We start from the raw sequence: 27,902 nt of genomic DNA on the forward strand, positions 1-27,902 counted from the left end.
GAAGGATGGTCTAAATGCTCGTTTAGATTTGATTGAGATGAACATACGCGACGAGTTGGCACCCATAGAAATGGGTAAGCGTACATATTTGACCCCAGCCTGTTACACAATGTCAAAAGATGAAAAAATTAGTTTTTGTCAATGTCTAAAAGGTGTGAAAGTGCCACAAGGACATTCCTCAAATGTGAAGAGCCTAGTGTCAATGCAAGATTTGAAGTTAATTGGGTTGAAGTCTCATGATTGTCACATCTTGATGCAACAGTTGTTGCCAGTAGCTATCCGTGGGATCTTACCAAAAAATTTTAGACATACCATAACCCGTTTGTGCTCATTCTTCTCTTCCATCTGTTGTAAAGTCATTGATCCCTCAAAACTAGATGAACTTCAAAATGAAATTGTTGTTATCTTGTGTGAATTGGAGATGTTTTTTCCTCCGTCTTTTTTTGACATCATGGTTCATCTAGTTGTGCATCTGGTAAGAGAGGTTAGATTGTGTGGACCAGTATACTTAAGATGGATGTATCCTGTTGAGCGGTATATGAAAATTTTGAAAGGTTATGTGAAAAATCATTATCGTCCAGAGGCTTCAATGATTGAAAGGTACATAGCTGAAGAAAGTATTGAATTTTGTTCAAAGTACATGACAAAAGCAAATCCAATAGGTGTTCCTGCTAATTCATGGCACCACAGGCGTTCTACAAGTAAATGTTTACGTGGTGTGAATATTGTAAGCAAATCTCGATCAGAAGTCTTGCAAGCACATTTGTACATATTGAATAACACGGATGAAGTTGTACCATACATAGAAGCTCATAAAGCCATTGTAAAGGCAAATAACCCAAGACAAGCAGAGAAATGGGTCTTGATGGAACATAATAGAACTTTAATGCATTGGTTTAAAGACGAGGTGTTCAAGGATTCAACGGCATCAGAGACCTTGACCTGGTTGGCTACTGGATTGAAGTTTGATGTCATCTCATGTACAGCATACGAAGTGAATAATTGTATATTTTACACGAAGTCCATGGATGAAAAGAGTACAATTCAAAATTCTGGTGTTACTCTTGAAGCCGAGTCAATGCAGTTTTCGACTTCGAAAGATACAAATCCAGTACTTGGATCAATGGCATACTATGGGTTTATAGAAGAGATATGGGAGATTGACTACACTAAGTTTTCCGTTCCAGTTTTCAAGTGTAAATGGGTTGACAATAAAAGTGGGGTTAAAATTGATGATTCAGGATTCACACTAGTGGACTTTTGAAAGATAGGGTATCGAGATGAGCCATTTATAATGGTTCAACAAGCATCTCAAGTTTTCTACGTGAAAGATCCTATGTTAGAACATTGGTATGTCGTTTTACACGGCAAAAAAAAAGGGGAGACCATAGATGATATTGAAAATGGTGACCCTTGTTCATTCACACCAAAGATAATTAATAAAGATGATGTACATATAACCCGTAAAGACCACAGTGAAGGAATTTACATATGAACTTTCAACCTCCATGCAACCTGTAAATAAGCATTTTTTATTTACATTTTTATGTATTATTTTTATAAGATTTTAATTCGATGCAGATTAACTAATGTTTGTTACCTAATTTTTTTAACAGAGACATGGATGACGATCAGACCCCACTCAAACCTCGATCCGGACGAGGCAGCAGAGGACCTACTAGATTGAAGCGTCTCGCATTGAGACGTTCTGCTGGTGAGAAGACACGTGTTGACATTGACGTCAACACTGGAGTGGCTTTTGGTCCTAAGGCAGATGAGTTTATGAGCTATCTTGGAGTTGTTTCTCCTGAGAGGCTCTCCATTCTGATTAATTCATGGGATGAGGTGTCAGAGGTCGACCGTAACATGATCTGGGAGGATGTTCTGGTAAGCTTTACATTTTGATATAATGCTTTTTAATATTCATTGATTAATTTTAATTTGCTGATGTTATTTTGCAGGCAAACTTTGAAATTTCTGATGTGGAACCGCTTCGATCAAAGATTATATCCAATATCGGACTCAAATTTCGTACCTTTAAGTCAAGACTGACTTCGAGATACATTTTTGGCGACCTTAAAGACAAAAATCCATGTTTAAAGTACCAACATATTGATGAAAAGACATGGCGTCTTTTTAGAGAAAGCTGTGAAAATGAGGCTTGGATGGTAAGTGAAGTAACTTTTTTGTTTATATAACATTAATAAGTTTATCTTATTTACTTCAGTTTGTTTATTTCAATTATGACAGGATCGTCGGAAGAAAGCTCAAGAGATAGCTTTGAAGAATCTTACCCCGCACGTTATGTCTCGTTCGGGGTATCGAAAACTTGAGCAAACACTGATGGTGGAAAAAGAGAAATCTCAACAGGGGACGTTGTCTGAGAATGTGGAAACAGGGGTCACTTCTCCTCCATCACCACCTTTTCGCCATGTAAAATGGAAGAGGGCCCGAATTAAAAAGTCGGGTGCACCAAGTTCTGAGCAATCTGGGGTTATCATCGAAAAAATTGTAAGTTATTTTTGTTATTTTCATTTATTTTAAAGCATTAATTATATTAATGATTGAAAATATGATTTTTGTGTACTCTTGCAGGATTCCTTGGAATCCGACGGTAAATTTGTTGCTGAAGGTCGTCACGATATCCTGGTTGAAGCAATTGGACGACCTGAGCACTCTGGTCGTGTTCGTGCAGCTGGACAAGGGGTCGGAATTAAACTATATTTTGGAGTTTCAGAATGACAGTCATCCTCCTCCTCCAAAGAGAACGAAACTCAAATGAAGACTAAGATACGTGAAGAATTAATGGAGGAGATGAGAAAGGAGACTGATTTGATGTGGCTAGAGATGAAAAAGGAGAATGATCGAATGCGACAAGAGTTTCTATCGCAACAACTTTGTGCTGAGCCAATTGAACCCCTTGTTAGTCCCACTCCCAAGAGCACAAAGGGGAGTTGTGCGGCTCCTCCAACATCAGGGGATGATATCAATGGGCAGACGGAGGATTGTGAGCTACTGGTAGTGGGCGGAAAACTTCCTCGGGTGGTGGCACTTGGAAAAGTCTATAAAAACGCCACCACCTTACATAACGTTCCTCTCTCCCCTGATGTGACGAAGGTAACAGTTGAAAAAGTACGATTTCCTGATGCTCGTGTTCTACCACCTTCAGATGAGGTAACCACTGTGGCCGATGCATTTCAGACATTCGTTGCCTGGCCCAGAGAGCTCATTCGATCTATGCCCGAACCTCATGTAATAATTTCATTTCATTATATTATTTTTTATTTATATTTATATATTACATATAATTTAATACAAATGTTGTTTATCTTGTAGAAACCTTTTCAGCCACCAAGTCCGGAAAAGAAGCATGAGGTTCCAGTTGACGATCCTATAGCTTCCCTACGTCTCATTGTTAGTCAGATTGGCAATGAACCTTTTCCAGTTCCGTGGGATAATACATTTTTTCAAATAAACACTGAACTGCCACTGATGATTTACAACACATATTTATCAGAATTTATATCTGGGAAACAGGAGCTCAATATAAGTATAATTCAATTTTTTATGATGTAAGTATCTTTACCTATTATTCAATTTACTTTATGTTAAATTATTATTGATTATGCTTTAACTAAAAACTTGTAGGTTTTTGCATAGAGTCTGTATCACTGAGGGGAAGGAAAATATGTATGGATTCTTAGATCCTGCATATACTAATCCCGTTGGACCAAACTCATATGAGACTCAAGCATACATCACTAACACCCTGGAAAAAGAGGGAAAACAAATTTATTTATGCCCTTATATTAATGAGTAAGTTTAATTATATGTCATCAATTATTATTATTTCATGTTTTAAATATTTACTAACTCTTTTCATTGATGATATAGGCATCATTGGCAGTTACTTGTCTTATCAATGGTTGATAAGACTGCTGTGTGGTTCTGTTCCCTACACAAGAAGATTCCCACAAAATTTAAGGATATCATTGATACGTAAGTACATTATAAACTGAACTTTGTATATGTTACTAATTAACCATCTACTAACGAGGTTTTTTGTATTAACCAGTTCATGGCGTGGATATAACATCCTAAAAGGTCGATCAAGTTCAAATAATTTGAACTGGATAAGAATTAAGGTTTGTAATTTTTTTCTTTCTCTATTATCATTGTTTATCAATATACTAACATATTACTTTTTATTGAATTATAGTGTAATAAACAACCAGGAAGCTATGAGTGTGGCTATTACATTATGCAATGGATGATTACCATTATAAGACTAGGTGTTAAAACTGGTTGGAAAGAGGTACTATATATGTTAAATCATTTTTATAATTCTTGAACATATATATATATATCTAAAAACTAATTTATGTCAACTTTGCAATGCAGTTATTCACAGAAGAAACACCAATGAATGAGGAAGGCATTTCATATGTTAGAGATTCTTGGTCCACATATTTCATAAATTTTTATAACTCTAGCATAGGTAAATAATAGTGGTTTTATTATATGTAATTTGATTACTTGTAAATGTACATTTTGATGATTTCAATTGATTACTATATTTCTGTATTTGTCTGGCTGGGTTTGATCATTATGCAGGTTATTAAATTATATGGTTTATGCACAATACAAACTGCACTTTAAAAAAAAAACACTATTTACAAATGCGGTCATTTACCAAGACCGCATTTGTAAATGTGATTTATGAATGCGGTTCTTACCAAGACCGCATTCGTAAATCCTAAACCCCTAACCCTCATCCCTCATTCAGAATAATATACAAAAGCGGTTATTTTAAGTAACCGCATTTGTAAATCTAATTTATAAATGCGGTCCTATGACCGCATTTGTAAATGCCCGATTTACGAATGCGTGCTGATCAAATGCGGTTCTATGACCGCATTTGTAAATGTAAAATAGCCGCATTTGTTTTACATTTCTGCACTAGTGTTATTTATAATATGAAATGAGCAATGAATTAAGTTGAAAAGTATATGAATAAGAATAAGGATTATTAGGTTGTGATATGACATATGATGTGTTGTAAACATGATTATTTCTAAGGAAAGAATACTCTTTTGATATATTTATGTTGTGTATTGAATTTGAAAATTTGTATGAGATATTTTGGCTCTACTTATATTGGGCTCACATAAAGGAAAATGTCAGGTGATAAGAATTAAATGATATTCTTATACCTGATATGCAATATGAAAGAAACTGTGTCAGATATGTCATATGAATTCATCATGTAACATGAATAGATGTGTTCTTATTATGTAACTTTGTTGTTGTGACAGTTAATGAAAATAGTTTAACAAATATAAATATTTGAATCTAATTCAATGCATGTATCTTCCAAAAGTTATAAAAAGTGAACGTTAAACCTTGTAAAACATGCTTTATAATGTTGAGTTAAACATAAAATTCACTTCATAATATGGTATCAGAGCCATTTATAAAGTTGAGCTAGACTTAAAGTCAATTTCTTAATATGGTATCAAAGCCATTTAGAGTCTATCCTAGTGAGAGTTTGTTAGGTTTATTAGGTCACCCACTATCGGACCACCCATAATATATAGTTACACGCACGAGTTGGAGGATCTCAGCGTGAGGGGATGGGTTGGAGATCCTACATCGACTAGAGATAAGGACATTTTATAGTATATAAGTGGGTGCAAACCTTATCTTATAAATCAGTTTTATAATGTTAAGTTAGGTTTAAAGTCCATTTCTTAATATGGTATCAAAGTCATTTAAAGTCTATTCTAGCGAGAATTTGTTGGGCTTATCAGACCACTCGTTATCGAGCCCCTATCAGACCATCTGTAAATATATAGTCACACGTACAAATTAGAGGATCTTGGTGTGTGAGGGTGTTGGAGATCTCAAATCAACTAAGGACATTTCATAATATTTAAGTAAGTGCAAACTACACTTTATAAGTCGATTTTACAAGGTTGAGTGATGTTTAAATTCAGCTTCTTATTCAAAGTAAAGTCAAATGTTTATGTTTATGTTGATGATGTTATAATGATTGATAATAGAGATCTAGCCAGCAGACTAAGAGTTAGACAATTGACTCAAATATATAATTAATGAATAAATTGACTCTAATATATGTTTAATGAATAAATTGAATATGCATGACAAGATATGAATAAAATCTGAATGTAATTTATCAAGATATATATATATATATGATTTTGATATATGCATGTAAAATTGGAAAACACTAGCTTACCATTTATGTTATTGTTTGCCTTCTCATCTTGTTATAACAATCATGTTCTTATATAAGAACAAATATTATGACATGTAAAAGGTTTTATATATTTTAAAATAATAGATAGACACAAAAACTAATATTAAATATCTTATTTAATTAATTATACTTTTAGGATAAGATAAATATTTTAAATTTAGTCAAAATTTATTAAGTTAATTAAACATATTCAGTTTAAAATCAACATTATAGAGTGTTAATATATCTTTAAATATAATAAACTCCAAAATTCAAAATCAGATTATATATATCTTTTCTCGAATATTTTTTTTGATATTTTTCTTAAATAAATATTAATAATGGTTCTATTATTTTGATTTTTTTCCGATTTATAACAAAGAGTATAGGGTGTTTATATAACATTTTAATTCAATATTTTATTAAAATATTACTCAAACCAATAAGAAAAGTGTGGAGTATGATTTGGTTTAATTGAAATTATTTTCATAAATAGAATAGAATCAAACCAGAATTTTGTAATTTGAGTTAATTCAATTTATGTGTTTTAAAACAGTTTCCTATAAATTATTTGTTTAATAACGCTTTAACTTAAACATTACCAAATAATTAATGCCAAACAAATCATTACATATATTATTTGATGTATGTAAAGTTACAATTATAAATTTACAGTAAAATAAAAGTTATTTGGAAAAGTCAATTTATTTATATTATATTAGTTAATAAATCTAGAAACTTAAGGGTGTGTTTGAATTTGGAAGAACATTTGAAGAAGTGAATTTGTAGTGATTTAAGAGGAAAGTGTAAAAAAAAAGTTGTTTGGATTAAGGTATGTTAGTGTGAATTTGTGAGAAAAATTTATTGAAGTTTGTGAATGATATGATAATTATAAAGAAATTTTTTATTTTTTTTAAAATGTGTAAAATTTACAAATTTACCCATATTTTTAAAAATATTTGAATAATAAAATATGAGATGTTTTTTTATAAATTTAAATTAAAATTTTATTCAAAATACTGTTAAATAATCATTTTTAAACAAATTACAAATTACTTAACATATGAAAAATTATCATAAAAGTAAATTTTCAGTTATAAAGTTAGGAGTGTAATAAATTTAAAAAACTTTCATTTCAACTTTAAATAATTTTTATGTAAAAAACATAGTTTTATTTTTATTTTTACTATAAATACATATACAAAATATTAAATCAAATCAAATAAAAAATTATTATTATTGTGATATATAAAATGCTATTTATTTGTGTATAAAAAAGTTAAGGGTAATTTTAACTTTTTGATAATATTATATAACTTTTGACAGATTTGTTTGCTTTTCTTCTCTTCACACAGGGAAGTAATTTTGTTGCTCATCAACAATTCATTACTTTTCTATCTTAACAATTGAATGGATACAAACATGAAGAATTCTTTTTTTCTATCCGAGTGAACACGAATCAAAGAAACTATAAATCATCAACATAACACTAGATCTCGTCAGAACAATAATTTTAATTGACAATATTAACTTCTACATCCACAATAAATTAAATTGCAGTTAAATTCAAACAACTTACTAAATATAATAACTAAATATAATGTACTTTGCTGCTTTTTATGTGTGAATAAGTTTTCAGCCTCAAACCATTAATGGAATGTAACTATGTAGTTTGAAAACAAAAATCAAACACAATTTGACAAAAATATAATTTTTTGTGATTTTTTTTTTGTTTTCTCTAATATAATTAATATATAATGTTTTGTTCTTATACGTTCCATAATCTTACGTATTTAGGAGATAAAGGCAATATATATATATATATATATATATATATATATATATTCTTAATATTTAAAATCTTTTACAAAAATAAAATTGTAACAAAATTTCGAGTTTTATACATTAATTTGAACAACTTGAGAGGTGGGAATATGTGCAATATTATGTTGTATTCCATTAAAAAAACAAAAAAAAGTGTGATCTATGAATTTAGGGTACATTACTAAACAATTGCACTAGTGTGAAAGAAGAAGAAGAACAAATAGAAACTTATTAAAAGGTAGAGATTCTAAGGTTCTAAAGTTTTATGTTTCTTTTTCGCATTATGCTTTTGTGCATTATGTTAACTTCTGAACGATGACTTCACCATGAGATGTGACTGGTTCTTGCTATTTTTCACAGCTCAATCAATGCTTTAACTTTCCTTTACGTCTCATCTTGTAGCATCCATGTGCCGACAAGCTACAGCCACAGTAAAGAGTTCTTCTTCATTGACCAATCTCGCACAATTTTTCAGTCCAAGAAGAGCCATTCCTCCATGCAGAAATCACTATCTTTATTTAATATTTACTTTAACTTAGAAGAAAAAACACTTTTTCTCCCAGTGGGGGACAGACACATGGACATAATCAACATGGCATTTTCTAATTGTCTCCACCAAATCCAAATCACCATTATTGTTTGCTTTGATCACCATTCCCATCTTAACCAGATATGATCATCATGCTGCCACTCATATTTCTGCCTTAACATTATCTATAGCAGTAATTTCCACAAATAGAGAACTAAGAAGGGTTCGTTCAATAGATTTTTTTAATGAAATTGCAGTAAAAAAATATAATTAAAGCTCTTATATTTCTTATTAATGAGTTCAGAATCTTCAAATTTTAGAAAACATATAAATTTCATCTCCATAATCTTAATATACATGATAATTTTTTTAAAGATAAAAATTTAAATCCAACTATTTTTAGTCCAATTTATCAATATGAAAAATGTTAACAAACATTAGAGACTAAAATTACATTATTATTGTTATTAATTTTTGAACCGTGAAAAGTATTAGCATAATTATCAATCCATGACTAAATTAAAAATTACAAATATTTAGAGTTTGGTTAATTTATATTTTTGTATTTTATTTTTATGCTTATTATTGGTTCATAAGCTAGCCAATTTAGCAGTAGAACCGAGCAGATAAATAAAACAGTTTTTTTTATGTTTGCAAATTCAGACGACTTGGTTTACCTGCTATTTATATATTTATATATACACAGATACCGTCACTGACACGATACAAATATAGACACGTATAATCTTTAAAATGTAGAACAGGAACACAGATCTATATATTATATAATTATAAATTATATAAATTGATAATAAATATTTATGTACACAAGTATGTTTCATATTTTTTTGGAGCATAAAAAATGTTTTTCATGACTAATTCAAAAGAATTTGTTCCTTATTTTTATAATCATAATAAAAATTTATACAATAAATTGAGTTTTTAAAAAATTATTGTATTTATCCTTTTTAAAATTGTGTTAGAACTGTGTTAGAATTTTCAGAAATCCAACAAATATTTTTTTGAATTAAACACTTCACCGATAAATGTCCTACAAGTGTCGTCACCGATACTGTGTCTGACACGAACATGCCATTTAAAATAAGTGTCTGAACCTCATAGTTTATCTGTGCTTATTTTTTAGTCAAATAATTACTTTTTTGTTTTTTAATAAGAAAATTATATTTACTTTTTAATGAAGTACTTTTTTTTGTAAAATTATAATTTACAAACACTTATTTTAAATTTAACTTCCTAGACAATTAATTTACTAGCCAATAAAGATGGGATTTGACCACAGACAACTTTGGTAAATAGTGTTATTCTCTTACTCTAGTAAAATAATATAACTATTTTTGTGTGCGTTTGGAAATCATAATTATCTTTCACAGTTCCCTTTTTTGAATCATGAAGTTTATAACATGATGAGATTAACCTTTTCCAAATATATTCAGTGGAAGCCAGTTTGATTTGAATCATGAATATCCATAGCATAATGAAGTTAACCTTTTTTACTAATATTTTTTCAGACATATGATTAAAAATGTATTACTTCAAGAAGAATATCTTACTCAAGAAGAATTAACTGTTGTTTAATTATAAATGTTGATTAATTGCGAAAATAAAGCCACAAAGCAGTGAAAAATTTGTGTAACTGAAGAGAACCATTTGTTTTTTCTGTCGCTCTTTTCGTGATCAATTTAGGAGCAAAAAACGTGTTCTATAACTTGTAATTCAAAAACAAGTAATGGGATTGCTTCCTGGACTTAACAACCCACACTAAATAGGGGATTTCTTTGCACCCATGCTTTCTTTCTACATCCAACAAATGTTAAAATTCTAGTTATGCCCTTATAATAATAAGGCTTAACTGGATAGTGTTATTGTCTTTATCAATGGAGGGAAGATTGGTCAACAATTTACAGAATTTACTTCTACATGAAACCTAACATGACTTTTTCTAATGCTAAAAGATTGCTGAAAAACATTTTAAACAATTGTATAATTCATAAGTTATTTGGAAGTATTTTTTTATATTCGAAAGTATATTCTGAATGGCGTCATCTTAATGTTAATCTTCAAAGCGATATCTCTCACACTCTATAATTTTAAAATCATTCATGGATTCTATAATTCTATAACCTGTGAAATTTTTAAATCACATAATCTAGAGTATCTGCAAAATTCAGAAAAATAAAGTAAACATAAAATCTTACACCTTTCTATTCAATGATAACTTAGTTTACAAAATTGATATTGTTCGTACTCATGTTGGAAGGTGTTTTTCTCCTCTTAAGTGCGATTGTCGTCCATTCTAAGATCTCAGATTTTTAATTGGGATGCTAGAAGAATATATGTAAAAGATTCTTCTACGATTAAGTTAATACTCAGTCTTAGATAGTTGAGTGTAATAAATATTTAATAAAATGCATTTCTTGGTATGGTGTCGGTAAACTTATTTATAAGAATGAGTTTAACCCTTACTTACGTTCATGGGTCTGTATTAACACGATTTTCATAATTAACCTTCTGATATTATGTATGATTTTGCTTTTAATCTTCTTTTTGATCTTGCTATAGAGTGCTAGAGTTAGATTTAATCAATGTAGTTATTTGTGATTGAGGAAATCTCAAACACAAATGATACAAATACAAAATTGAGAAAAACAAAATTATCATAACTTATACCTTTTACACCAATGACAACTCAATCGAAATAATTGACGGTGGGCAAATAGGGTAGGATTGACAACGAATCTGCAGAACAAGAGAGAACAACCAAGATAGGAAGAAAGGAGAGAAGAAATACAACTAGAGATTTTCCGGGGTTAATTTTATCTTTACATACCTCCTGGAGTGCTGGAGGAAACCATAGGGGTGCAATAAGAATCCTCTAACAAATAACTTAGTACAAATTGAGCTTTTACAACCTAGGCCCAATTATATAAAAAAAATGTTTGGCAGTTTCTTCCTGCACCCCACAATGTTGTGCAAAGACAAAACCATCCCTATATAAAAACTGTACATTTTTTTTTATAAATTACAAAATTCGGTAAATTTTTGAATTGACGCTTTCGGTAAAATTTTGGATTGGTGCGTCTGATAACCTCCCAGATTGGTGCTTCTAGTAGTACATGAATGACAGTGTTAATCAATAGAAAAATGCAGAACATACATAATTAAAAAAATCATTACAGATCCGCCAATATGTAATTCAAAATATGTATTGTGGATTCAGAAATCTATAATTGAAAAAAATTATTTCAGAGATCCACCACAATCCGTAATAAAAATTAGGCTTCCGGATTCAGCAATCCAGAAATCAACAATTTATGCAAACTTTGTTTCTGGAACACCTCCTCATCCAGAAAGCAACATGATTTACTTCTGGATTGATGAATCCATAGCACATTTCCAGATCCCGATTTCAAATAAAAGGTGAAGGTCAGGATTTACAAAATTGTGGAGTGCAGGAAGAAAAATGTAGGGGTGCAGAAAGAATCTGCCAAAACGTTTTCAACATCTGAATGTGCCACGTAAGCTGACAAAAGCACTTGCTTAAATCAAACATTGCAGCTACCAGCATGAGCGGTCGCCGCCTCCGCCATGCTCAGCAAAATCCCAAACTGAATCTCGCCGATGAAGAAAATGAATAACGCTCACACGATGCGCGTGACTTTCACCGTGGCCACAGTAGCCGTTGCAGCTGCTATGATATCCATTTTCTTCTACGCGCGAAGGCGCAAGAAGCGCGACTCTTCTTCTAGTTCGTGCTATTTGCATTCCGAACGGAAACCACAGAGTGCATTCAAGCGCGTTTTATCGGATAATTCCTACACTCCGTTCAAGCACCTCAGCAACGACGGTATATTCCACACTCCGCACACTCTTTTCTGTGTTTGGTTGCATTTAACCGAAGGGACACGTGAAAGTTCAAGTACTCGAACGTGATGCTTAGTTGTAGTAACCATAAGAAATACGCAATAGCTGTTGTTTCCGCAGTTGTAATGCGTGCGATAATTCGAGGACTTTTCTGTTTGTTTTTGTTCGTGCGATTTTTTGCGCGAGGTTTAGAATTTGAAGAGCTTAGTGGAGTTTGGCGATATTTTCCGGAAATTTTGAGCTATGAAATGAAGTGAGTTTGAGGAAGGTTGAATATGGTGACGAGTTATCGTAAATTCATAATCGAGATTTTTCTATCAAAGTTAGCACATAATACAGAATACATAAAGCTAGAAATTCGTTGTTTTAATTTTCTTTTGGATTCTTCGTCTGCGTTGAGTTGTGTATGAAGGTTGTGAACATGAAATTGAGTTTAGTTGTTTTCTTGCAGAGAATGCTTCGAATTCGCATCCGTTTGAGGCGGAGATTACAGCATTGTTGAAAACTCCTCAGCCTGAAATTGAATTTGGAACTGAGATAGTGGACATGGAAATGAAGGATTCATATGTTTGGGTTCACACCGAGACGCAGTTAAAGGAATTAGTTGATGTGTTGAGCGAAGAGAGGTTTTTTGCTGTGGATACAGAGCAACATAGCTTACGATCTTTTCTAGGCTTTACGGCATTAGTTCAGGTAATTTTGAGCATTTTTAACAACTTGTCTCTGATTGCTTATCCCAGGAATCTGTTTGATAAATTTGTTGATGCATTTGTCTTTTTATCTCATTAATCAGATTTCTACGCGGGAGAAAGATTATTTGGTTGACGCAATTGCCCTGCATGATTTTATGGGCATTCTTCGCCCTGTTTTCGCCAATCCTTCAATTTGTAAAGTATGTAAGTTATCGGTATCATATTCTAAAATAAATAAGATTTAGAAATTTTGGGAGAGGGGTTTACTTTTAAAAAAAATGTAAAATATAGTTGGAATAATTCAGATTGTTTACCCGTTTAATTATACTTTTGATCTTTCAGGTATTGTAATGTGGGATTTTGGTCTCTTATTTGTCATGCCATCATCTAGTGTTCCATCCGAAAAATCTATTTAGTCTTTAATGGAACATATAAAGGGACCAAAATTGCTCATTTGCATTGCAATACCTAGAGGACCTAATTTGACAATTGGAATTTTGGGAGACTAAAATCGTACAATTCTGATATTTAGGAACTAGAAGTACATAAGTAGATAGATAGGTATTGCATTAAAAGCATATTGTCTATGGAAGAATATTTTGTTGAGTTGTTTGTCTGTATTTTTTCCATCCAAGTCTATTTATTACAGTTTTTTTCCCTCAATGGAAAATTTGTGGATAGGTGTTCCATGGTGCTGACAATGATATAGTCTGGCTACAGAGGGACTTCCACATATATGTTGTTAACCTATTTGATACTTCAAAGGTGAGTTGCCTTTACATGTTGCCATTATCATACCATACAGAATCTTGTCCTCATGCATAACAGAACTGGAGAAATTTGCATTTTACAATTGACAGGCGGTAACCTTTTTCTTTAAATCGGTGTGTTGTTCATTTACTGTAGGCATGCGAGGTGCTGTCAAAACCACATAAATCACTTGCTTATTTGCTTGAAACTTACTGTGGTGTGACAACAAATAAATTATTACAGGTTTGACCTACTGTTGTTAATCCTTCATTGAATGAATTTATTAATTAGCCTGGATAACTAATACTTAGTAAAATGCAATACCTAAAGTTTTCATTTGTTCATTTTCCGAGTTCAGCCTACAATGAGTTTGAGCATTATAAAAGAAATTATAAAGTTATGCCATTCTATTAGCTTTTCCCAATGAATGGTAGACTTCTGGAGTCTTATATAGAATGGGAGAATTACTCTTCCATTCAGGGAACTATTTCTCTTTTATAAAGTTTTTATAACATTCTTTGTAATTATTCTTTCACTTGTTTGTTGGGTAAACCTCAATTATAAATTTCTTTTGTACATAGGATTACAGTTGAAACATTTGAAGGAGTTTGACCCGTAGCGGTTGAGATTAAGACTAAAATTTATTGTGATGAAATGGCAAACCGTTACAAATGTATTGGGATAAGATAATAATTGAATATTGCTTGAATGGTGAATTTATACTAACTTTATTGAACAAAAACAGAAAAATTTAGACAGGCATGCTAAAATACAATAGTTGATTGTAGCACGGAACTTTAATTGTGAATTCATTTTCACAATCATGAGGAGGGCAGATGGTGTAATAACGCATCTATTCTGACTTTTTAGTTGTCACAATTTAAATTGAATTTGAGATTGCTCCTGCAAGTTAGAAGAGATTTCTGAATTATACATTTGAACAGCTCCCTTTTCTACTTTTCAGAAGTAGCCATCTGAACAATGAATTATATTGTGCCCACAATTGCATTGGAATTGAATCGTTATGTCCTGTTACATTGGTTATTTATTAATGATGCAGGCAACTAGATATTTAATGAGGTATATCAAAGAATAGAACTTGGTTTCTTATTAAGAAATTGGGTTAAGAAACCCCAATTATGAGGACACTGCAAAACTTTGAGTGTCTGTGCCTCTCAATGCCCAGAGGCCCCAATTCTCTCACAAAAAATTACAAGATGATCTCATTTTCTACCTCTCCTCGAATATATATAGGCCACATGCCCTCTTCAACTATATTACCTAACTAGCCTAATGTACTTAACTACTAATGAGGCTATCGAACAAACCTTTTCGTATTTCATGTATTAAAATGTTTAGGAAAAGACACAATGCTATTGTTCTGTGTTTGGGATGTTTTTAGTTAGTGCTCAGAATTGATTTATTTTATATGCTTAATTGTAGCGTGAAGATTGGCGACAACGCCCTCTCTCAGCAGAAATGGTACATTATGCCCGAACGGATGCACACTTTCTGTTGTATATTGCAAATTGTCTGATCAATGAACTCAAACAACTGGACAGCGGTATTTATTCTTGTCTTATGTTGTGAGGAAAGAGAGAAAAAATAGAAACAAAAGAAAGTTCTGATAAATGCTAACCATTTTATTTAGTAGACAGAAACTTTGAAAGTCTACCTCATCAAGCTCATGTCCTCCTTTTGTATTTTTCCCATGCCTTAAAAATTATGAGTTTGGAAGTATACATATTATTTTATACCTGAGATGTGCTAGATCTGCAACAAATGATTATGGTATGCCTTAGCATCTTCTCATTTTAACCAGATAACTTTGATGAACTAACTGAAGAAATAAGTTTGATATTTGTCACTTCTCATCTCAACAATTTCTTAGGACGCTATGTTAATGTTGTTGGGTCTAAATTCTGAATTCATTATTTGTCAGAAAACTCTTGTTCCAGTGACAAATTCCATTTTGTTCTTGAGGCTAGTCGGCGTTCAAACATGATATGTTTACAACTTTTCACAAAGGAGATTGAAGGATATCCTGGTGAATCTTCTGCATTATCATTATTTTCTCGTCAAGTGAGTAGTCATGGTTGTCCGTCTATATCAAATGAAACTCAGGTTTGCTGGTTCCTGTTCAGATTTTAAGTATTGTAAGTAGTCAAATTGGATATATTGTTCTAATATGATCTTCTGATTATGTCTTTAGATTATTGTGAGGCAACTTTGCGCATGGAGAGATCTGATGGTGAGTTATTATATGAAGGCTCCTTAAATTGAGCTACCATTATAGAATAGTTTTATGATTATTACTGTGCGGTGTGACTATTAGTCTTTCTTAACTTCCTCTAGTTTAAATACTGCAAATTATGGGGATGGAGCATAAATTCAATCTGTGTTCATAGTCATTTGAGAGGTCTTGTCAATTTGTTTTCAAATTATGGTAACACTTTTTATGCGGTCTGGAAAAATAAAACTCAGTAATAATGGACTAAGAAAGATAATACATTGAGTATTGGTTTTCTGGTATGTTGAAAACACTTGACATATTCAGTTATTTATTGGTGGGATAATTTTTCAAGTCTATTGTATATAGCATTAGAAATATTTAGGTTTAAGTTCATTTCTGCCATAATTTATCCCAAAAATAAATCTGCAAAACTAATTTTGTGATGAATTTAACTTATTTTGGAGAAAAAATCACTTCTTTTGCTAACTTTATTTTTTGGGGGAAAACAACTATTATTTTCCCAGAAAAAAATGTTTCCAAGCATGTGCTTAGGTAAATGAAATAAGTTTATAATGAAGATTCTGTAGCTTGCTGTACAAATTTTGATATAGTGCTGAAAATTTTCTATTTGGTGCCAGAAAATTGTATGTTAGTAACATGAGTTTATTATTCTGTTGCATGTCCATACTTCAGGCTCGTATTCATGATGAGAGCTTAAAATATGTACTCTCGGACCAGGCAATTGTTGCTTTGGCAAGTCAGCCTTCAGCTAGTCACTCTGAAATACCCAAGACCATAGCCCAGGCTGACATCAATATGGAAATGGGTGTGAACTCTTTCATCATTTCCCCATCTCCTGTTGTTTGCAGTCACCTGAGTGATATCTATCATATTCTTGCAAACAAGTTGGTTAATGATGATATTTATTCAGTGATTCTTCAGAAGTCTATAGGTCAAAATGGGATTTGTCCACTTTCTATATTTAATTATGCTTTGTTGATAAACAGCAACCTAAGACCTAATTTAGCCCATAAACAACTGGGCCCAAAACATCCTAAACAATTTTCTCGGAAGGCTTCTCGAGATTTGTTTGTTCAAAAGTTCTCTTGCAAATCTCCTGTTTATCACAATTGCCGGATATTTGCTAATGATGGGAGGCTACTTTGTTATTGTGACGAGAAGAAGCTTAAATGGTTTGTGCACTTCATTTTTTTTTTCTAATTTTTAGACTAAAAATTTCTGTTGGTTTCTCTTAGATTAATATTTAGATTTCCAGGTATCTTAGTCGGGATCTTGCAAAACTTGTTGGCCAGGATCCCCCCTCTATAATGCTTCTTTTTGAACCCAAAGGCCGCCCAGAGGATGAAGACAATGACTTCTATATCCAGAGCAAGAAAAATATATGTGTTGGATGTGGTGAAGGAAATCACTATTTACGGTATCGAATAATCCCATCATGTTACAGAGTACATTTCCCTGAGCATTTGAAAAGCCATCGTTCTCATGATATTGTCCTACTTTGTGTGGATTGCCATGAGGTCGCACATGCTGCTGCAGAAAAGTACAAGAGGAAAATAGCTGTTGAATTTGGGATTCCTCTCTACCTTCAGAGGGTAGTTCATCCAAGTCAAAAGACTGAAAAACAAATTGAAGAGAATGGTGTATCTCCATTACAGTTACGAACAGCTGCTATGGCTCTTTTAAGCCATGGACCAAGAATGCCTCTAAGTCGCCGAGAAGAACTAACTGAGGTTTGCTTGTATTTGTGTTGTTATTTTGGTTTCTTTGACACAGCTATTGACTATTGTAGTTGCCCACCTGATGAAATTCTATTCAATAGTTTGAACTAACGTTGTTAGAGATAAGCCAAGTTAAATTGATTTGTTTAAGGAAATTCTTTGGAGATAGGTTAGATGCCTTATAAATATAAAATATGGGTTATAAATTATACTTCTGTAGTGATTATCATTGTTCGTTATTTGTTAATTTGCATGCAGATTATAAAGAGATATTATGGAGGAAGAGACATATCTGACGAAGATCTAGAAAGAGCTTTGCAAGTTGGCATGACGCCTCATGAGAGAAGACGATTTGAGAAGAAGAGAGGGTTTTCTTTTAAACATTCTACAGGGAATACTACACTGCTAGAACAGAATAATCATATTGGTTGCTCACCCACAATGAGCAATGTGGATGACTTAAAAGTTGATGGCTCATATACAGATGAAGTAGATACAGAACTTTTTATGAGAAAAGATGATTTTAGAAACTCCACTTCAGCTTCTGATATTACAGTTAATGGACCTGGCTCTGCAACTTTGAATAAAAATGCGATTACAGTTGAAACTGCAGATTGCAATGAAGGCGTCGACTCTGCTGTAAATGTTGATAACAGCAGTCTGAGCAGAAGGGAAACAAATGAACTTAGTGACTTGTCTTGTTCTCCCAATGATGAAAAATCTATGCATACCGAACATAATTCAAAACTCTCTCTCTTGGGACATGGACCTCATGGGAAACAAGTTGTAGAACATTTACTGAGGGAGTATGGTGAAGATGGTATTCGAGACTTTTGTCAGAGATGGAGACAAGTATTTGTGGACGCTGTAAAACCACGTTTTCTTCCGGTTGGTTGGGATGTAAAACACAGGTATGCTATGGTTATCTGTTCTTCTATCTTTCTAATCACAATTTTTCATCCTTATGCGTCAATTTATGCTCAATGATCATCTATTTCGTATATTAAATATACCTTTTGAGGCATATTGCTATCGAATCAGTGGGTTACGAGAACATAAATAATACTCGCCCTTAAAAAACTGAAAGAATATAAACAAGTCATTTTCAAGTTCGTGCAAAATCCGAAAAAGGAGACTATTTTTAGTTTCATACATCATACCATACGCGAATATATTCATATTCAAAATGGCATTCACATTATTTAGTCAGCTACTTTATTTTTTTTACTTTTAACTTCAATATATCTAGTTAATATCCCAAAATCTTTTAATGTTAGTTTTACTGTTTATTAGGTAGTTATCTGTAGTTTACTTGTAATAATTATGTGTATTGCGACTGAGTTTTCATTCCTTTTGTCGAGGCTTTGATTTTGGACACTCTTTTTGCCAGTGGAAGAAGGGAGTTCGGGGAGTTCAGTGCGTACAAACCTAAGAGAGCGGCTTCTGCAACTGGAGAGTAATAATTACAATAATGTGAATGTTTTGGTATTTCGGTGCCGTCGAAATCTGTTTCATACTCAGCTTCCCCTCGCATAGAAACTACATAGACTCCTTAATTTCATTTTTTGTTGATTTCTCTATTTGAAAATTTCGAGTACTTTCTTTTTGTAACAGAAGTACAAATAACTGTCAATGACATTTTTGCCCATGGTCTAATTATTCAAACATGAATTTACAAAAGCAACAGAACGTTGTTGTGACATGTTTACCAAGGATAAACTGCATTGAAACGCCTTGAGTGATTAAATAAAAATCAGAAGCAAATTCTAAAAGGGGATCGCCCCCTTTTTTATTTGAAAAAAAAAAATCCCATTTTCTACTTTACCAATTATAAAATTAGAGTAGAAAATATACTGATTGAATATCGCGTTACATTTCGTGTCTTTCCTTTTAAAATGGTTTTCATTATATGTAAGAATAACCGATACGTAAAAAAAGATATATAGCGAATGAATCAATGACTATTCATGACTCCATAATTACGTTCTGAATCCAAGCTAAAGAAATGTCACAGTAAAAAAGCATTACATGTAGGCGAATAGTTCATTTCACTAAAAGAGCACTAAAATTCTGCAAATTAATATCTTTCCATATTTATGTTAGTCTGACATCCATATTCGGTTACAAAATTTGTGTATAAGACAAGATTCCACTTAACGAGCAAAATATCGCACAAGATTAAAAGAAGCCATAGTTATAAACGATCGTCCCCTCCATCAAACCCATTAAATATTATGTTGAGAATACATGTTGAACCATCGGGAAAAAACAGCAACTGCTACCACGATACAAGCATTATAGTGACAACAGCTGTGATTTGTGGTCAATGCCGTTGAATATGAAGGTTCCGGACATTGGTACGAATTGCTTTGTTATGAGCTGCGAGAAACATAAATAACGTGAATCCCAAGTCATACAAAATTAAGTTCCGCTGTTAGAACATTCATTTAAGACGATTTTGCAAGAGTATGGCTACCTGAAACTACAAATTTCCATTATCATACGGTGAACAAGAGCCTCGATTAAAATGCATAGGGATGGATTTTTAGTCGAAAAACTAATGTTCCTAAAAAATGAATAACTATTCAACACTTCCGTGTCATTGTTGCATGTTAAGTCCAAACAACAATAAGGTGATTATCCATATGTATTGTTCACTGCTTAAGTTAAAAGAGTATGAGAATGTGTAGAGGAATACTAACCTATATCATACAATCATACTATAGCTATATCTAGCTTCCAGTATAAACCTTTTTCTGACCATCTGTCAGAAAAAAGAACGAGTGGTCCACCCCATTTTCTTAGTTTTTCAGTTGCATTCACCTTTACATACATTATTTAAAGGAAGGTTAGTGAGCAATACCCTCATTCCCAAGTCCTATGTATGGCATGAATCCCCTCGTATCAATCCATTATCGGTGTTACCTGCTCATTACTTATTTAACAACCTTCCACACCTAAAGAAAATTTCATCCACTATAAGTGTTGGCCTTATGCATACCACTACCACATTTTTTGGGGAGTGCAGAGCTTTTATAAAAATTATTACAAATTTCTTATATTGCAATGTTATTGCCCACATCCACAAAAGTAACTGTTGGGCTCCATTTTTATTTTCTTAAAAAACATTTTGGTTTCATACATATGGGAACAGGTAATTGATCAAATAATGAATAGGACATGGAGCAGGAATATGTATATTGCTTTCTTCTGTTACATGGTTTTGTATCTGAATCTGAATTTCATACACAATACCTAGCCAAGATGGACCATGATCATTTGGACGCATTATGATGAATTGTGTTGGAACAAATTAGAATTTTTTTAATAAAACGTCCCGCCCGAGCAGGGATCATTTCAAAAGATGAGAAAATACAACAAAAGGCCAAATTTAGCTGACTTATTTTAAGCACGTAGTATGTATTTAGTGTCTCTTGTGTTAACTTCCATGGCTTGGGTTAATGGCAGCTAAAATGTGACTGGACCAAGACAAGGCTGTAAAATTGTCCACTATAGACTAAGTAAAAACCCAAGAAGATAAAAAGCTTGCAAACAAGACTATTTAGGATGAGCTAGAATTGCAAACCTTGATCACTTCTTGCGACGCAATTCCTCCAACCAAAGCAGCAACAGCATGAAGCTCTGCAGCACCAAAGCGACACATCTCGTTGATAAGGTCCTCAGCCAAAGTGGCACCATTACATCCCAAGTCATTAAGTAAGCTAATTGCCGTGCTCTTTAATCGAGGTATATCCTCATCCATGGCACTTCAAGAGAATCACCATATAAGCAAAAACCAATCTCAAAAATAAGCCCCATTATAAAACAGGAAAATATTGAGAATTTAGACCCTGAACAGTGTGAAGCATCATTACCTGTCAAATTGTCCGGGAAAACTGTTGTAATTGGCAGCAAATCGGTCAGCAGCACGAAGCAAAATATAAATTCCCATGGCAATGCTGCCACCCATAGACACAAAAAGCAGCTTTTCAGCAAAACAAATTTCCACAGATTAATTAATAATATGAAAAACCACCCAGAAACATAATTTATAAAATGAACATAACCTGGAATCCTCATCAGTTAAGTACTTCTGTAAATCAGGTAGGTTTGGAGCATTAAACTCATCTTCAATTAGACGGTACCTGCAAACCTACAACATAAAAATTAAGATCTATACAGAAGACTTTGCAGGCATCTGTAATCATGTAATTTCTCTACATACTAGACAAGGGAAGGAAGAAGCTTTGCGGAAGAAATAAACATTTGCAATCATCTACGTAGAATATACTAAACTTTAATGATTCATTAACAGAAGTAATAATAGAAATAATACTTTACCATTAACAAGAGCGTGGTGAAATTTTCAATCAATCTTTTTGGTCCCAAAAAAATAAAAAAGTAGTGCAATCCTTTGGAATGCTCATTCTACAAAGCTACAAATGAATAATAGCCACATTCTTAGAGTGTCAGGAAATTGGATTATAGAATCACCAAGGTGCCATTGAGTGGAATCTTTGGGCAGTGATGGAATTAAATAGAACCTAACCAATGCTTGATTTATTTTTTGAGACAGCTCAAGAAATTTTAATCAAACTAAAGTAGATTACCACAGCAACCAGATGAAAGTAAATAAGCATCCGTTTGAGAATTCGTTAGAAGCATTGGCTTAATCTAAATTGCACATCAGAAAAAAAAGCACGTGTAGGTTATACATTATTTTATTTCAATTAAAGCTCAGAATATTAACAAATGCCTTCAGAACATTGGTTAAGCCATTAAGGAAGTGGAAAGTTCTCAAAAAAATAAGTGACTAATACACCCTTGGTGCCCTTAAGGCACTCGTTAGCAACACCAGAAGAAAACAGTAGAGTGTCGCAAGTTAAAAGACAGTCAGGTACATCGGATGAGTAAAATCCATAGTAGATAATGAGAATGGCCCAGATTACATTAGTTTCAAAATTATGGGAACTTTTCAATTGTAAGACCCTATACTTTTCTAAGACAAGAATGCCAAGCTCTGTAAATTAATCAGTGCTCATAGAGAAGTTAGACAAGGAACCCACAGAAAAAGTTAACGTACATGAGTTGATTTTAACTTATATATGATATGAGAAATATCATTCATTTTACTTCTTGGATTCATTTAATTTTTCTCTATAGAAAGTGCTTGTTATGAAGTTTATTTAAACTAGCCAATTGTCAGTTATATTTAGATAATCAAAGACCTTTTAAGATGGTGATTCGGTACTAGACAGATAGAAGCAAATCATTATTCAGAAATATGGAGATCATTCACAATCATTATTAGCTATATAAATAAATTTGATCTGTAAGTTACAAGCTTACTTTGAGTTTTCTTGCATTTTTACAGAAGCTTTTAATCGTTGGCCTTGGAATGCTATTTGGGTCTCTACCAATCTTCTTCAATGTACTTCTCACTAGATGTTCTATTGCAAGAAAATCAGCCTCAGCTTTAGCGTGATAGATATTCTGCAATTTCACATATTGCCTGCAGGAACATCAATACATCTCAGGTAAATAAACAAACTATTCAAAAGGAAAGAACCTGTGATATTTGGCTGAGACTATGTGCACGACACCACAGAAATTGATTTATATAGGCTTATTAATTAGAAAAAGTAGAGGATATATTGTTTCCTCTAAATTAGATATTTTGTTGCCCATACACCGCTATACAATAAATGTAAAATATTCTATCATGATTTTCAACACTAATGATCATTATTTTCTAGAGAAAATAAAAATTACTCTGAAAGTATGCAAAGTTTTTGGCTAATTACTCAGTGGAAGAAGTCATATCTGGTATAGATCCTTCAAGAGGTGTCTCCCCGCCACCTTCATTTGTAATGAAATCCTGCAAAAGGGTGAGAAATGTATCATCAAATCACTACAGTACAGGCAATAAAAAAAAACACTCACACAAACAACAGTTGTCTCACAGCAGTAAATTACCACAAACTCATGAGTAACAACTTTCTGTTACTCCTCCAGCTTTCAATTTCACAAGTTCTAACTAATTACCATCCAAAAAACATTATAATTTTAAATATATAAGATTTTTTCCACATCAAGTGAAGCAAAGCCAGTGATGCAATGACAGAAGCACCAACCTTCAGAGCTGCAACCAATACCCAAAAATCTGACGAATTAGAATCCACTTCAGCAGAACTATCATTTAGTATCTGTTGCAACTCCGTACCTATGATAGTAAATAACATTAGAGACTAAATCATATTTTTAATTGGACTGCAGATGTAAATGTTCATACAATAACTAAGTATTCTAGTTTTAGATGAAAAATAATCTTTTAATGGAAAAATTGCAAGCTAGAAAAGCAATTCACATTACACGACCCTTAACTGGTAACAACACATTCTTCATAGCTAGCAATGTATGGATTTGTCATTTTCACAGAGGAAGAATTCTCCATATAACAAGTTTATAGTAACTTCATTGCAAAACTCAACAAATAGATTCTTGGAACCTTAATATAGAGCACTAGACATTTAAAAAATTAAACAGCTTTCTTTAGTTTTATTCTTGCCTACCTCCAAGAATCCTGTCAAATTTAAACCTACAAGCTCTCAGAAAAAATCCATAATTATGTTCCTTATCCAACAAAACAAAAGGATAGAGAGATTCTTGAAATTAAGATTAGAAAAGGAAAAAAGTTAAAATAAGTTAATCTTAAATTATCTACTTACTTATTCCTCGGAGAGCAAATACTTTGAATGATGAATCAATAGCCTCTTTATAATTATCTTCATCTTGTGCAACCATCCCAGCCTTAAGAAGCTCCTACATAGTTCACATCCAAAGCTAATCATATAACAAGAACAACAGTAGATAAAAAAAGACTAAATGATTAAACAACAAACCTTGAACTCCTTCTTTTCTTCTCTGGTCGATGGAAGCCTACCACCATGGCTTTTGGCCCACTCATCAGCCATCTTGACAAGAATGACAACATATGGTATGTGCTTATGGACCACAGGATCTTGAACATTCAAATCAATGTCATCTGCAAATCTGTACATAAGCATTCAATAAAAATTCAAGTGAACCTGGGGAAGGAACAGGTCTATGGTCTCAGCTTTTCAGGAATTACTTAGGTTGACAGGACACTAGTGACATTGACGAAGGAAGGAAAAACCAGATCTTAGTATACAAGCACACAAAATGAGCAGCAAAGTGCACAAGGGTCCAACCTAGTAGAGTCCAGGAAGGGCACATGTAAACAGCCTTCACCCCATTACTGGAGACTCTGGAGAGGCTATTTCCACTATTTGAGCTCATGACCTCCTGGCCATACGGCAGTAACATTACCATTGCACCAAGGGCCAAGGCTTGCCCTCATCTTAGCATAGAAAAAAATTAGCCAAAAGAAAGATAAAACTACTCTATACCTCTTGAGTTCAGGCCAAGGGTTATTTAAACGGAGATCATCCAAGAAATGTTCAGGCTTTGACTCAATCACATCATGTTCCTAATAAAGTCAACAAAAAGTATTATTAAACCAAAGCATGCAATTTGTGTTGATGCTCACAAGCACAAATGCTTTCTAATAAAAGTATTTTGCTTTTGTAGGTCATGCATATGAATAGAAAACAAAATTGGCCTGCAGTTAATCTATTGCAATTCCAGCCACTATTTCCCTTCTCTTTTTAATACCATTTTCCAAATGGCCACATTCAATTATTTTTATGTTCTCTCTGACAAGTCAAATATTAGATCAAAGTTAAATTGGTGATAAAAATTAATATTTCATTTCCTCAGGCATCAGATTATTCCTTGAACTGGTAACATTGTCGAATATACAAGGAATTTAAAATTATACAATTACCTTCACACTAATTCGAAAAAACCCTGTAAGGCCATAGGAGCGAGCAAAGATCAAAATAACATTTGCCTCCCTGCAGATTCGGTCAAGCTTAATCATTGAATATTCCACGAGCTGAAAGTTTATCAAAGTTAAAGGTTATCTTTAATTGAACAATGAAGAGAAATTGTCAATTGATGAATTGATAGCTTTCTTTCAATAAGAAAGATACACAAAAAATCAGAATTATGAACAGAGGCACACAATCATGTTTACATAAAAAAACTCCATCTATTTATCTCATAGGATAGGAGTTGTGTGCATTATAGTAGCATACCTGAGTAGCAACAACCAAAGTAAATTGAGAAAAGAATGATGGATTTGTCTCGATCAATGTTTCAGGAGACTCTTCTACAAACTTAGCTTTAACTGCATCATTCAGCTCTTGAAGAAATGAGCAAACACATTTTGCCTTTGACTTTCCGAGGCTTGCCTCATCCACTACAAGTAAGAGAATAAAATGACAACCAAAAGTTTCAGAAACGCATAACCAGTGTACAATAACAAGTTGCTGTACCCAAAAAATTGTTTCCAAGGTCACCCTCTTCAACTTTAGATCCATCAACTACAGTGATGCTTCCAATCCCACCAAGAACAAGATTCTTAAGTGTTTCAGAACCGGTTGGACCACAGTTAAGTAAGCAAATACTAGATTTCTCCAGGGCTGCTTGTCCTTGGTCACCCCATATTCTGCATTTTCAAATAAACAATGCAATATGAATGAGATCAAGAGATGTCTCCAAGACTGCCCCCAAACAAGTTAATAAAAAACAGAGAGACGAGCAGAAGGGACTGTTTGGTTTGAGAGCATTTCTACTTCCATCTTCAATTACTAAAATGCCACCATATTTTCACTTCATTTCCTGTTTTCAAAAGTTTATACAAGAAAGAATGAAAAACATTTTACTATTTTCTGTTTCTATTATTTCCTATGCAAACTTAAAATAGAAAATGAAACATCCTACCTTTTCTCAAACCAAACAGCCTTAAGATTCTACTTCAGATCTAAATACATAAAACACAAGCACACAGGCAAAATTCACAACAAAGGAAGCACAAGAATGAGAAAAACAGTTCTCTTCCTGCCACTGAAAAAAATCAAAACATTCACTCAACAAAATAACAACGAGTTTCTGCCTTTTGCAGATTAAAAGCAGCTCCATTCCAAGATGCATCTATCCATACACAGCAAACTCCACTCCAGTTCATTAACAGTTCACTACATTTAATCAAATCACCAAATCCCTAACACCGTACCAAACCAAAAACATCGAATGGACCTTCAGCCGTAGCACCGTCACAAGAATCCACACGCCGTAACAAAATCCTCCACTCGTTCAACTAATTAACACTTGAAAATTCTCGTTGAACGAACAAACGCAGACAGCACTCAAAACAATTCTATAGATACACAACAAGCAACAGTGGACTCAATTCAATACACACAACACACACAACGCGCGAATCAATTGACTACATACCACAATAAAAAAAATCCAATACTCATACGAAAAATCAGTTCTCCGCGCCATAGAGTTCGCTAGGTTTTTCAGAGGAACAAGGTTAGGTCAGGGCGAAGTGGAAATTAGGTAAATGAGAAAATGGCGAGAGTACCTGAGTTGACGATCGTACTTAACCTTAGGTTCTGCCATTGTTGAATTCAGACCGCGTTTGTTTTCTCTCTTTTTTTTTTCTCACACTTTTTCAGTTGCTATTCGTTTGGTACTTCCGAGTAGTAGCCTGCGTTGCTTACTGCGAACGCAGTGTATAAGTTTCAGTTCAGTTTGTCGAGTGGAGAAGCGAAACTTGACGCCACGAGTTCAAGAGACGACGTCGTGCGATGTCACGTTCAACAGATATTCGGATTCTGGATCACTTTTTTTTTATGCAAGAAGAGATGAAGAAGGACATGTACGTATCCCATGCTTATTTAATATCATTAATTATTAATATAAGTTTTCACTATATGTTTTTACTTTTTTTTTATCAGTGTATTTATTATAGATTACATTATACTTTAATTAAAACCAATAAGAAAAAAATCTCTTGACTATTCATTAAATACATCGACTATATAACTGATTTTTTTAA

At 32.9% G+C, this 27,902-nt stretch overlaps 2 protein-coding genes across 8 annotated transcripts; one reads left to right on the forward strand and one right to left on the reverse strand.

Moving 5' to 3' along the window:
- Positions 1–12,172: 12,172 nt before the first annotated feature.
- Positions 12,173–19,573, forward strand: LOC137833846 (Polynucleotidyl transferase, ribonuclease H fold protein with HRDC domain-containing protein). Of its 4 annotated transcripts, none has more exons than XM_068641991.2 (12): positions 12,173–12,477; positions 12,946–13,187; positions 13,288–13,386; positions 13,868–13,951; positions 14,093–14,179; positions 15,380–15,500; positions 15,879–16,060; positions 16,149–16,187; positions 16,863–17,362; positions 17,446–17,920; positions 18,167–18,819; positions 19,270–19,573. In XM_068641991.2, exons 1-12 carry the CDS (start codon positions 12,252–12,254, stop codon positions 19,274–19,276), a joined length of 2,715 nt encoding a protein of 904 aa, XP_068498092.1. In that variant the 5' UTR covers positions 12,173–12,251; the 3' UTR covers positions 19,277–19,573. The 4 variants fall into 4 exon arrangements, with proteins under 4 accessions (XP_068498092.1, XP_068498061.1, XP_090153198.1 ...); XM_068641960.2 differs by having other exon boundaries at positions 19,299–19,573; XM_090297072.1 differs by having other exon boundaries at positions 12,199–12,477; positions 13,288–13,390.
- A 381-nt stretch (positions 19,574–19,954) lies between these two features.
- LOC137833991 (NEDD8-activating enzyme E1 regulatory subunit AXR1) lies at positions 19,955–27,786 on the reverse strand. Of its 4 annotated transcripts, none has more exons than XM_068642081.2 (14): positions 27,426–27,786; positions 26,329–26,501; positions 26,089–26,252; positions 25,776–25,886; positions 25,339–25,418; positions 24,811–24,961; positions 24,637–24,730; positions 24,043–24,131; positions 23,713–23,786; positions 23,258–23,420; positions 21,976–22,061; positions 21,784–21,867; positions 21,495–21,675; positions 19,955–20,287 (listed from the first exon to the last, which is right to left on the reverse strand). In XM_068642081.2, the coding sequence occupies exons 1-14, from the start codon at positions 27,461–27,463 to the stop codon at positions 20,204–20,206; spliced, it is 1,572 nt and encodes a 523-aa protein (XP_068498182.1). In that variant the 5' UTR covers positions 27,464–27,786; the 3' UTR covers positions 19,955–20,203. The 4 variants fall into 4 exon arrangements, with proteins under 4 accessions (XP_068498182.1, XP_090153199.1, XP_090153200.1 ...); XM_090297073.1 differs by having other exon boundaries at positions 26,329–26,674; positions 27,426–27,735; XM_090297074.1 differs by lacking the exon at positions 27,426–27,786 and adding an exon at positions 27,293–27,346.
- Positions 27,787–27,902: the final 116 nt, after the last annotated feature.

The sequence above is a fragment of the Phaseolus vulgaris genome, chromosome 11 (genome assembly GCF_051622355.1).
Source record: "Phaseolus vulgaris cultivar YP4 chromosome 11, ASM5162235v1, whole genome shotgun sequence".
NCBI lineage: Eukaryota > Viridiplantae > Streptophyta > Magnoliopsida > Fabales > Fabaceae > Phaseolus > Phaseolus vulgaris.

What these genes read in the sequence shown, in the direction of transcription:
- LOC137833846 (XM_068641960.2), top strand. Translation starts at nt 12,252, where the DNA reads ATGAAGAAAATGAATAACGCTCACACGATGCGCGTGACTTTCACCGTG. An exon ending in CAAGCACCTCAGCAACGACG is followed by an intron (nt 12,478 to 12,945) that starts GTATATTCCACA and finishes GTTTTCTTGCAG; the next exon opens with AGAATGCTTCGAATTCGCAT. An exon ending in CAACAAATAAATTATTACAG is followed by an intron (nt 14,180 to 15,379) that starts GTTTGACCTACT and finishes GCTTAATTGTAG; the next exon opens with CGTGAAGATTGGCGACAACG.
- LOC137833991 (XM_068642081.2), bottom strand. Translation starts at nt 27,463, where the DNA reads ATGGCAGAACCTAAGGTTAAGTACGATCGTCAACTCAG. An exon ending in AAGTACGATCGTCAACTCAG is followed by an intron (nt 26,502 to 27,425) that starts GTACTCTCGCCA and finishes TTGAAAATGCAG; the next exon opens with AATATGGGGTGACCAAGGAC. An exon ending in AAGAAAAGAAGGAGTTCAAG is followed by an intron (nt 24,731 to 24,810) that starts GTTTGTTGTTTA and finishes TGAACTATGTAG; the next exon opens with GAGCTTCTTAAGGCTGGGAT.